The sequence below is a fragment of the Camelina sativa genome, chromosome 9 (genome assembly GCF_030686135.1).
Source record: "Camelina sativa cultivar CO46 ecotype springtype chromosome 9, ASM3068613v1".
NCBI lineage: Eukaryota > Viridiplantae > Streptophyta > Magnoliopsida > Brassicales > Brassicaceae > Camelina > Camelina sativa.
In genome coordinates this window covers 41,873,496-41,886,285 of record NC_141888.1, presented here as the reverse complement: position 1 = coordinate 41,886,285, position 12,790 = coordinate 41,873,496, and the positions used below count along the sequence as shown (strand labels likewise).

At 31.8% G+C, this 12,790-nt stretch overlaps 1 protein-coding gene and 1 non-coding gene across 2 annotated transcripts; both read right to left on the bottom strand.

The window, feature by feature from the left end:
- Positions 1–269: 269 nt before the first annotated feature.
- LOC104714524 (calcium-dependent protein kinase 19) lies at positions 270–3,053 on the bottom strand. Its single transcript, XM_010431917.3, has 9 exons — positions 2,523–3,053; positions 2,046–2,391; positions 1,743–1,886; positions 1,458–1,610; positions 1,253–1,368; positions 1,015–1,182; positions 808–935; positions 626–725; positions 270–525 (listed from the first exon to the last, which is right to left on the bottom strand). Exons 1-9 carry the CDS (start codon positions 2,940–2,942, stop codon positions 433–435), a joined length of 1,668 nt encoding a protein of 555 aa, XP_010430219.2. The 5' UTR covers positions 2,943–3,053; the 3' UTR covers positions 270–432.
- A 4,102-nt stretch (positions 3,054–7,155) lies between these two features.
- Positions 7,156–9,311, bottom strand: LOC104714523 (protein S40-6). Its single transcript, XR_015565055.1, has one exon. It is a non-coding gene; the product is annotated as a protein S40-6 (transcript).
- Positions 9,312–12,790: the final 3,479 nt, after the last annotated feature.

Genomic DNA, 12,790 nt, shown 5'->3' with positions numbered 1-12,790 from the left:
TTATTCTCCTGCCTACTACTACCTTCTGGCAAAGAATGACACAACTTTTTGTACTTAGAACTCTTATCAGCTTCTACAATCTCTTTGACGAAATAATAGTATACACTGATAGTTTTGTCTCCTTTCATTTCCAAGATTTTAGGAACTTTTGAAACAGTCTCAGTGAGCTCAGAGCTTGAAGCTCCTCTTGACTGCAAAAACTTAAGCTTGGGATCGGAGCAACTGACTTCTCAACATCTATGGAATTTGGTTAATTTAGGGAAAAAAAAACCAAAAAAAATTATGTGGAGTATTATTAATTTTGGACAGTTTATTATTATTATCCAAATTACAGAGGAAAATTATGTACTTTGACAAATTTTATAATTTTCACACCAAAAAAAAAAAACAGCCTTTATAAAAAAAAAAAAAAATATTAGGAATATATGGTCCTCAAATGGATTGAACCAATTTCGATTGTTGTGATTTGGATGAGCAACTCTTCTTCATCATATTGCAAAACTCTTGATAATTAATACTTCCATCCTTTTTACAAAAAAAAAAAAACAAACAAAAAATGAATTAGAAAATTTTAAAAATATCACTAACTTAATCAAAATTTAAATTTTTAATAAAATTGACTTACATTATCAGCATCAACTTCTGAAATAATCTCTTTGATCATGGCATCATCTCCCATATTATACTCTTTCATTGCTGTTTCTAACTCATGTCTCGAAATAAACCTACAACAATACATATAATTAATTAGTTAATCCGGGTTAAGTCTGGTTTATGAATTTGGTACATATCGGTTTTCGAACATACCCGCTATTATCCTTATCGAAATGCTGAAAGGCTTTGAATAAATTCTCCTCTCTTTCTACTCTGAACCGGTTCATCGTAGCTGAGATGAACTCAATGTAATCAATCGTACCGTTCCCATCGACATCAGCCTGAACCGAAAACATTAACCAAAATTAATCTAAACCGGTTCATTAACAAGTTATAAAATTAGAAAAGCACAAAACTTACATCTTCCAAGAGTTGCTTAACTTCGGTTTCGGTTAACCTCGAACCGAGTTTTTCCAGTCCGGATTTCAATTCATCGTATGTGATTGTACCGCTCTTATCAGTGTCCATGTTTGCAAACATTGTCTTTAGACCCTTTAGTTCCTCTTCTTTGAGATTTTGCGCGATAAACTAAAACCAAACAAATGAATCAAAACCGATCTAATTTCACCACTGAACCGAATCCTTCAAAGATACTTACTTTCAATGCAAGCTTCTTAAGCTTATTCATAGCTCGAAGTTGCTTCATCCGGGACAAAACCGCGCTATCAATTGGCTTATCAGAAGCTTCACCACCTTCTCGTATCCACGGATGCTCTAAAGAAGAACCAACAAACCGGTTCAATTTCCCTGATTTTAAACATTTAACCGAAACAAAACAGAGTATACTAGTAAGACTTCTTTACCTAGGACTTGAGCTGCAGTAAACCGTTCAGTTGGATCATGTTTTAACATGTTCCTCACCAAATCCTTAGCACTCTCGGAAATCGATGGCCATGGTTCCGACTCAAAATCAATCTCTCCTCTCAAAATCTCCGCAAATATCCCCTTATCACTCTCTGCATGCAATAATGAAAAAATGTAAGAACTAGTACTAAACTAGAGAAAAAGTCACAAAACCAAACCAAGTGATTCAGTTTCGTCAAGGCACAAAGGTAAGCAAAGATAGACCGAAGAAAAAAGCATTTTACCGGCCCAAAATGGAGGAGTGCCACAGAGAAGGATGTAGAGGATAACTCCAGCGCTCCATATATCTATTGCTTTGCCGTAGTTTCTCTTCAGAACTTCTGGTGCAACGTAATATGCACTTCCAACAATGTCTTCGTACACTTTCCCTGAAAAAAATGAATCGGTTTCTCGGGTTTTAGGCAAAAACAGAACCGGAATAATAGTTTCTTGAATAGGAAGAAACAGGGTAAAGATCGTTTCTTAGGGCCCAAGAAAGAAAGGTTATCCTTAATGATAAGCATATTTTCTCATTTTGGCTTATATACCTTCTTCGATGAAGACTGAGACACCAAAATCAGTAGCCTTGAGCATTGAGGAAGCTTCATCTTTACCAGATAACAAGAAGTTTTCGGGTTTAAGGTCGCGATGAATCACACCCATGAAATGACATATCTGTACTACTTTAACCACACTTCTAGTGATCTCAGCGGCTGCTTTCTCTGAGTAGTGCCCTCTTTTAGTGATCTTATCAAAGAGCTCGCCCCCTTCGCAAAGCTCCATTACAAGATGAACACTTTGTCTATCTTCATAAGCTCCTTTGATCTCCACAATGTTTGGTTGTCCTGATAAGTAATGCATTATCTGTATCTCCCTTCTTACATCCTCTCTGTCCTGTCCTCGCAGAAAGTGGAAAAAAAAAAAAAAAAAAACTATGGATTCAGCAACAATGTGGATTACCAATATCATAACCTAAAATTCAAATCAAAGCAATGTAAAAATGTGAGGGTTTATAAGGTTCTTGCCTGAGTTCTGATGAGTTTCCTCTTCAAGATGGATTTACAAGCAAAATTCTTGCCTGAAGAGATCTCTGTACATATATACGTTATACCGAATTGGCCACGACCTAATTCGCGACCAAGACTGTACTTCTCCTTAATGTCTTCAAATGGTTTCCCTAAGATCGGCTCTGGTTGCTGCAAGTTGCTTTGTTTTGGATGATTCATTAGCTTTTGTTTTTCTTGAGGCTGAGGAATTGCAAGTGGAAGTGGTAGTTTATGAGGCTGCACCACGATTTGGAAAGTGGCTCTTGGAGCCGTTTGTCTTTGACGTGGTTGCTGTTTTGTTGTTATTTCTCTGCTCTGTAACTCTGTGTTTTGTTCTCCGTTGTTGTCTTGTTTTGGTTTCTTTAGCTTCTTCTTCAGATTGATGCAAAGACATGCCATTCTTATGTTGTATTGAAGAAGGAAATTTTTAGGACATAGCCTTAGATGATGCGTTTAAGCTATTTGTTGGATTTAATAAAAGACACCTAAGCACGTTAGTGTTATATGTTCTATAAGTCAAATGTTAGATACAAATTTTATAAAACCAAAAAGAATATAAATTTTAACAGCTTGCATAATTATATTCTTATTTGTTATTTCTCTATATATATTAAAAAATTATTTTCGTGTGGTGTCTTTGAAATTTTCCATGGACACCAAGAAAATAAAATAGTCTAATGTTTATACAAAGCGAACAATTTAATGGCGCCTTTTTAAGTGGCAGGCATGTTATCATCGCAGGAAGTCTCAAACGTGACATTTGGTTTTCTATTTTGGTGTTTTGGTCTTTAACTTGTAGAAATATTGGTTTTGTGAGTTTTTCCTTTTCAAAGCAGAAAAGAAACCACCAATATAATTAATGTAGCGTCCTCCAGTTCCCTATTAAGATTTGAAACAGTGTGGTCCAAGATGTCTATAAGGTATTGAACATTGAGACATGAAAAACACAGAGGGTTCTTGTGGTGGGGACTAACCTTGGAATAATATAAAGGGTTGGCTTGGAGAAGGAGAGATGCAACATATATAGCTTGGAGTTGTAACTACTCTTTGTTTCATCTCCACAAATCTTTACAATATGTTTGAATACAAATATGTAACATCAATATTAACGCTTAACAAAAAAACAAACAAACAAAAACTCCAATTCATATTCATATTTGAGAAAGGCTTTAGTCTTTTGACTGTTTGCTAAAAAGTACAACCTCTCTAGATTCATATATACGCAGAAGCAGGTTAGCATTTGGCCAGATTCATCGTTGTTGTATCTAAACGTAAAACGTTGTTGCTGCTCAAGACCATTATCTTGTCATATAATCATCTGAAGGAGATTATGTTAATGGAGCGCTCACAAGGGTTCACTTGTCTTTGATCCGGTTTAGGCACAAGAGAAGTGTCTGTGTTTGAAACCCTCTAACAGAATGGGTGGTTCTTCTTCACATCTTGAAACCATTCCCTTAATGTGTCTTCTCGTGACAAACCTGCAGCATAGTAATTTAAGAAATTGGTTTTGGTGGTGAATAATACAAAAAAAGGTTTATGCAGTGAAAAAAAAATGAAATATAGAATACAAAGCATAGGCTTTGTTGAAGCTTTAGGTGACAATATTTGATGATTGAAAACCATTGGCTCTTTGTAAAGATATACTCTTATAATTCGGATGTATAATGTATGTTTAGAATAATTTTTCCCTAGAAGAGCAATTTAAGTAACTATATAAAGTTCTTCGAGAATCTAATTACAACTATAAAGCATCAAGTCAATGAACGTATAATTGTTATTATAGAGAATCATATCAAATACTAAAATTTATCTTACTATAAAAATGTACAATACCACTTTTTAACTTTGCAAGTAATGCAGTAGTGAAATTGATGGACCTAATGTTAATCACTTAATCCATTATTATTGCTAAAAGATTATAAGAGAAACTCTAGAGCGTTTTGTTTTTTTTCTTAAATTAAGTAGTTTCACTTTCGGAAATCTCTATTTTTGGTCCTAACACTTGTCAAAAAAAGGTTCATCTAATTTTCTGTATATGTTTTTTTCTGTCATACATTTGTGGGATGTAATTGAGATCTCTCTCATCAGTTTTCTTTTCTAATTAAAACATAATATTTGCAACAGAAACATGTCGGCAACTAAAAATATAATTAAAGATTCTAAATTATTGTTAAATGAACGGTGAATAGAGAGGTTGGGAAGAGACATGAGAGCATGAAGAGAACTCTCTATTCAAAGGGACCTTTTCTAATAAAGGCAGAGTGACAAAAGAGCCAAAGAGACCCCAAAACATTTTCGGCAAATTTGCCTCTATTATATGCTTTGACACAACAGTCTCCAAACTCATGTCACTCACTCTCATTGATCACTAATTCACTATTATACCCATTACTCCACTGTCTTCCTTAACATTATAATTAGGTATTGATATACGATTCGATAAGGTTTCGATTTTTTTTTTATAAAAAAAAATTTAGGAAAAGAAATGAATTCCCATTATTTATGGTTCGAGTATACGTTAAAGAAACAATGTATGCATTTCACACATATTATAATTGGCAAGTCTTGAATCTATAGTACCCATTGAAATACGCTTCAAGGAGAGACATTGATCAACTATAGTTGATTTAGAAATCACTTGGAACTTATAATAATCAAAGCGTACTAATCGAAACTACGCTGTATGATCAAGTGACCGTATGATATAGTTACACGTAATGTTTGTAAGCATAAATATCCACTTTACTTTGCATATGTAACTCATTTAGTCAAAAGTGAATGTTGGGTCGGTTTGTGTATGTGGGGGACTGGAGGAGTTACACATATTTGGACAAGATAATATTCTTCTTCTCCTATAACCTAACAAAAATACAGAATAGTTTAATTTTTATCTTCTTATTGTAACATTAAAAGATTCATTTAAACTTAGTGGGCTACTGAGTTCTATATCATTTTTTTTCTTATTTGTAAGGATAATTGGCATATTCCCAGAATATTGGTTGTCTTGTCATAATCAAACCATATGTTGCTATTAAGTTATATATGCATCTTTCTACAATATCTTAAAGATATTCAATTAAGGAAAATTAGTTAAATAAAATGAAGGAAACACAATTGTCTAGCTAGTTATGTAATTTAGAGATATTTTTATTACAATACTGATCATGAATTTTCTTTACTTATTTTTAATGTTATACAAGCATAATACATTTTTCAGCAATTTTTATTGTTGTTTAGAAATTATAAGTTTGAAAACCATATTCATATGTGAATGTTTTGGTATGTTGGGTTTGATTGGTAACACAGAACAGTATATTCCATACTACAATAGTATAGGATTACCAATCAAACCATTTAAAAATTGTGTAAATCATCGGTTTTCCTCTCACCATCATCTCATATCATTTTAGTTTTTTTTCTTTAATAGTTTTTTTTTTTTTTTTTTTTTTTTTTTTGAGTAAGATAACAAAAGATTGGAGAGAATATGACACCCATGCATTACCATTTTCACACACTAAACATAACACATTAGTCATTTAGTCGACAAAATTTTTTTTAACAAAACACATTACCATTTTATCATGGACGTGGGTGAATAAATTAGTATTACAAAACTATAATATCATGGACGTGGATATCATAAGTGCATTTTAATCTTTTATAGTTTTATTCATCCAACCAAATTATGTAATTATCTTATGTGTACCGTGATAAATAGCACTGAACGTTTAATTATGTACGTCATCTTTTCCAAATGAAGATTTATAAGATGTACCCTCAAAGCTTTACAATTTCTACAGTTAGTGAGACATATATGTTGAAAATATATTTTTGTAACTTACATTGATTCGTCTTATACTCTTATTCATATTATAAACACTCCATTTGCATTTTATGATGTTGTAAAGTAGAATCTACGTATGTATATCAAATGTTTAAATATATAATATGGTATTGTTCGTGCATTGCAAATTTACTGAAAGCGGTATTCTCAAATTATTAGTATTTTTTAATCATAATGATCTACTTAACAACAAAAATGTCTAAATTCATTAATTAGTGATCCATTAAAAATTATTAATTTTTAATGGATCCTTTGTAATATATGCTAAGCCATTGATTCACCATCATGGTCTTTGCTGATAAAAAAGACAAATAAAACTATAAAAAAAAAAAAAAAAAGAAAAAACAGATAGTGTCTTCTTCTGGCTCGTGAGTGCCCACTTTGAAGTGGATGGATTCTTTGGACTGTTTACATAAATTATGTTTCAAGGACACATCTGTTCTTGCTATTATACAACTTCCCTTTCCACATGATATCAATTACTTAATTTGATTATACCTAAAGGCTCATTAATAGTCTAACATTTATAATCAGATTATTAAATTTATATCTAAGTAAGCCTGGAGCGTTATAATACTTCATGACAGCATCTGATCTTCATTAATCATGGAATTATAATTGTGGGAATAAATAAAACTACTTATTACTCTAATCCAGATGATTTTATCTTTTATATGTCGTTTTCTTCTAGTATGTTTTTAAAAATTCATGTTGCACTTATAATTTATATAACTCCCAGCTAATTAAACTAAATTAAAGACAAAATTATTTCTGAAATTTAAAATATACTTATAGACAAAACAACAACATACGAGGAACTTGAAATTTTCGGCCTCGTTCATTAAAAAAAAAAAAAATTGCAAAAATTACTTTTATACTGACAAAAACAAGTAATTTTAATTGAAATCTAAAATATTAATTAACTTTTTACTTAGCCGTAGAACCCTGTTTGGCTCCAAATCGCGTCACGAACGCGTCTTAGTTCTCTGCCTTTGAGAGTCCTTCCGACGCCTTCAAACACCGACGCGCCGCCGTCTACACCTCCGATCTTCCTGCTCCGTCGTGCTTGACTCTTAGCAACGTACTCATGCGGCGGCATCATCATCCTAGACTCCTCTTCATCATCGTCCTCGTCCAACTCGTGTATCGACTCAACCGAGTCGACTCGGTATATCTTACTCCAGTCCGGCACGTTTACCGGCGCAGACGACGCCAGCTTCCTCCGGTTTTCTTCATCTCCTCCGTCGTTTATCTGCTGCACGATGATCGGCGACGAAGACGGCGGCGGCGCAGCCAAAGAGTTCTCGAAAGCCAGCGACAACCCTCCCACGCGCCCGTTTTTTCCCAAGGTAGCGCGTAAGTTCCACGCGTGGTATGCCTCGTCTGACTCGGCGGTGGTGTCGTGAATGACCGCCGGTGACCAGATGTCTTCCTCGGCGAGCTCTAGTTCGTCGGTGACGGAAGAACCGTGACTGTCACCGTAACCGTAGCTTCCAAGGTATCGATCGCTTCTGCTCATCGTCGTCGTCGGCTTACGACCCTTTGCCATGCAACTGCTTCACCCTCCTCTTAATCTCTAAACTTAATCAATGATTAGTTTCAATTTTAATTACTTAACAAAAAAAAAATTTAACCATTAGATTAGGGATTAATTAATTAGAGATTTTGCTATAAGGTTCAGACCGAGTGAAATGGAGGAGTATTTATAGCATCTGTGAGCAGAAGACTACAAAAGAATGTGACAGAATACAGAAAATAAAATTTTAAATACGGCACCTATGTTATGTATTTCTTACAAAAGTATCCCTATATTTAATATATAGAGTTTTAAAACCCAAAATTCGTCCTTTTCCAAAAAAACAAAAATATATTCTTGGATGATCGATCCTATAGCTACATTTAGTAAAAATATAACTAAGTTAGAAGGCAATAGTTTTTTTTTTCTATGCTGAGGATTTATTCCAAATATTCTATGGTGTCGTTTTAACACTTTTGACACAGAGTTTACTTATTAATTTGAAACTTCATTATGTTTCACATTTCTATTAACATAAATTAGGGACTTATCTAAAATTATATTGAAATGATAATGAGTCTTCTAAAATTATATTATTCGAAAACTAAATAGAATTAAAATTTCAAATTTTGGTTTGAGTTCAAGTGTAAGAAAATTAATGAAAAGATGAAGTTTTGCATAAACAAACCTTGGAATATATTGGAAGGAATATGTTGCGCTCAATAAATGTCCTTAATATTCGGTCATCTTACAAAAATCGAATTTTAATTTCAACCATCTGTTTTTTGTATTTTGGTCAAATCAAAAGTGGAATCTATATATATGTGTGAGTTTATGCAACTTCAAAAGTTAATAAGCATTTTGGTGTATTAATAGAATTATTGAATAACAAAAGCAAGAAAGCTCCACTTGTAAAATTTTGCGACGTACTTTGTACAAAATATAGAGACCCCACTCTGGTCACATTGAACGGCTGAGAATGAGAGACAATAGTATCAGACAGGTTTTAGTAACATAACAGTTACAACTTACAAACTTACACATTATTTTATTTTTTATATATTCTATCCAAAAGTAGCAATTGGATAAAATTTGAATTTAAATATATAGTAACACAAAAATATTAACAAAAACAACTACACTACAAATGTTGATCAATTACACAATCCTTTATATATATGGGTTTTTTCTCATTAATTATATCATCAATTATTGTGGCCTATCTCGTAATACACAAACTAAAGAACAATCATCTACTTACATGTGTGCAAAATTACATGCAACACGGCGAACGATTCTATTTGCATTATTTAGGGGTGGTATTGGTTTGAGATTTATGAAGATTTTTTAAGAGTTCAATAAAATCATTAAAAGTGAATAAGTGAATGATTGTTGAAGATTGATAGAGAGTTTTGTGGATTAGTTTTCTAAAATCTTGTAAAGTCTCCAAACAATCCCTGTATTTTTGTGATACTTTCCATGACTTTATTTTCTAAAGAAAGTTTTTAAAATCATGAACCAATAACATAATAATTGAACTCATTAACAATCCTAGATTCTTTTGTTTTAACTGAATAACACAAAACTTTTAATGACTTTATAAAAGTCTGAATCCAATAACCCAAATTTTTTAAGATTTTAAATGACTTTTTACAAATCACAAACTAATAACACTAAACTTTAACAGAGTTTAACAAAGTCTTGTTTTAATAACAACAGATTCTACATAACATCTAAAATCTTTAAAACTTTATTCAAATCTCAAACCAATACCCCCCACTTAATTTGTTTTTTTATGCAACAACTTAATTTAGACATTTCCACAATTGTAGTATTAATTGAAACATTAGGAAAGTTACGCAAAAAAAAAAAAATATTTAACTATATCAACACATCAGTGTAATATGAATTAGCTTATCCAGGTTATTATTTTCAACAAGAAAAAAAAATTATCAAAGAATTATTTTACTATAAATAAATTTTAAAATGTTATAAGCTTATATTATTTGGATGATACAGCATGACTTTTGGACGATAACACATCTTACAGCTACTGCATACATATTATACTTTAACTTTGAAGGGAACTAATTTTGAGTTTTATGAATTTTTTGGTGTCAGCGTAGTACTTGTATTTTTGTGAGATGAAACGGTCAGTGTGTTGTTATTAGTCCTAGTTGTTATCACTCAGTGTCCCACAATAATAAGCCCCACCACAAATTATAGTATCATATTATCGTATATATAAATAAATATATATATATATATATATCTTCATAGTTCATATTTCACAATAGTATTTATTATATTTCTTATAGATTGTAAAAATATTGAATTGCTGTCAACAAAGATAGGCCGTAGGCATGCATACAAGTGCAAACTGCAGAGGATCATACCTAGCTTTGTTTTTAGACGTACCAAACAATTGAATTGATCTTGAATTCTTGATCATATATATATAGGCTCATGAATATTTTTGAAGGAAACCATAAATAATCTTTATTTCAGCTGAAGAAAAAAAAATCTTAATTTATTATACCTTTGGTTTTAATTTTCCTTTTTGCATTGATGCTCATCTTACATTTTCAATTAATTCACAGTTTATTTTTCAAAAGAAAACATACGGGTCTGATTGGTAAATTTTTCAAAAGCTGTAAACTTTTAATGAATAGTGCAAAGCTGTAAGAAAAAAGTTTAAGTGAAAGCTGTACAAAGAAAATTGAGAATAAAGCTTTTAATAAAGTTTTTGGTAAAGTTTTTGTGATTGGTAAACTTTAAAACTGTATATTTGTACAGCTTTGTACCGCTTTGTAAAGTGATTACTAATCAATACCACAATCTTTGTCCTCTTTATCCCACATTTTGTAGAAATTAGAAAGGCGTAGGTAGGGATCCTAGTCCCTCCATCTTGCATTGCTTTATTCTATTCATTAATAGTCGTAAATTTAAAGTACAAAAGTGATTGCAAGTGCAACTAATGAAAAGACACCATTTTCTATAAAATATTTTTTTTTGTGACCTATAATTCTTTATGAATTTTGTTTGTAGAATTTTAGCTTCATGTTAATACTTAATAAGTTAATAGTAATACCATCTCGAGTGACCTGCAAACATAAAGACAGTTTTCTCCTCATGCATGAATGTCTAACTATATTAAGTGAGAACAGAAAACACCGTATAACAAACGTTAAAAGTACTTTACGCAGACACGAATCCTTTATTAGTTTACAATGTTAGCTAATTTAGGTGGCCAAATAAAGCTCACTAATCCCACTATTTTAGTTCAATGAATGAATGATTCCTTTAATGATTGCAACTAATAAATTAATCTTTTATCATGTAATAAAGAATCTTACTTACTAGTAATATTTTGCTTTTTCAAAACTAAAAATTAAAGGAGACTCATGATCATGTTAAACTTATGACATGCTACCGCTTTTACCATTTTTATTAACAGAAACCAACCAACCACCAAAATCACAATTAAAAGTTTGAACTCTAGTCGACTAGTGAATGTCGATCACTAGTAATCTAGTAGTATTTTTTAAGATACATAATAAATATTTAATGATTAATTGGATTACCATGATATAGTTTTGCTAACTCTTAAGCTATAAGCATTGGTTGTCAAGAACTATAAAGAGAAAATGATTGGCCATGTGAAAAGCCGTAAGGCAGGCCAAGATTGGATCTGTAGATTCCCTCGATCATTAGCCAACCAATGAACAAACAAACTTAGAGATTACATAATATGTATGCATGAGAAACGTACAAAAAAATATAGTATAATATAGATGAATGATTTTATTTTTAATAAAGTGTACTCCACTATTTTTATAAAAGAGACATCTTTGGGGGAAAGAAAGAAGACATCCAACAAAGTTGGAACAACCCATTTAGACTGACCGGTAATTTGCTATTTTGACTCAGATTGACAACATTTTCGATCGTGATATCATTTAATAGTATAGAGAATAAGATTTTCAAATCTGAAATTTTAAGATAACGTTTAAACCTTTGCCTAAGATTTTTCTTTTTATGGTCGATCAAATTAACTAGCAATGTCCTTGTCTCCATTAGTATTGGGATTGTTTTCTTTAAGGGATCTGAAAACTGAACTCGTTATCGGATTCTTTAGGTTTTGGGGGGGTTTTCTCTGCCACTCACCCATCGGCCCAAATATTTTTTGCTTGATCGAATTTTTTTTTTCCTTTTTCTTTTTGTTTGAAAAACAACATAGATGATGGATTTAGGTTTTTATTTATGAATATAATATAGCTCATGTTGATTGGACTGGCAACTGAGATGGAGCTAAAGAAAGACTTCTTGACAATTCCATGCATGGAGTGTTTAGTGCTCTCGGGTGCGGGACGATCATGTTAGTTACTCAACTTTGTGACAATGAAGATATCAAATGTAAGTATAATCATATTATTTCTTCAAAACCATCCAAAACTTGTCGAGGGCAAAGCGAAAACATATGTGATTTATAAAAGTAACTTTTATAAGCGACAAAGAAAATGACAATATCTTAGCTCACTCACAACCTTACATGTCTATGTATGTTCGAAAAAGAATCATAATCTCAACTGCCATAACAAAATCCAATCATTTCAAAATGACAAAATTAAAATAGTACATTGAAGTTATACATTTTGTCTATAGAATATTGACATCACATCATAAAATACTTTATTTTTAATAAAGTGTGTGATACAAATTAATTATAACTTTCAAGATAAAAAAGACTCTAAGTTCACGTCATTTTTGCTTTCATCTGTTTTTGCATATGTTATGATTTTGATTTATCAAATTGTGGGCATTGTTAAGCCCATTAATAGTCCAGCTCCAGCACAAATGCTCTTATCTTGCCAAAAGCAGCAAAGC

Bases quoted from the DNA above. Each gene is read 5' to 3' on its own strand.
- LOC104714524 (XM_010431917.3), bottom strand. From the start codon at position 2,942: ATGGCATGTCTTTGCATCAATCTGAAGAAGAAGCTAAAGAAACCAAAA. The intron at 1,611-1,742 runs GTAAAATGCTTT...TATTGCATGCAG, and splicing joins CACTCCTCCATTTTGGGCCG to AGAGTGATAAGGGGATATTT. The intron at 1,369-1,457 runs GTAAAGAAGTCT...GTTCTTCTTTAG, and splicing joins TACTGCAGCTCAAGTCCTAG to AGCATCCGTGGATACGAGAA.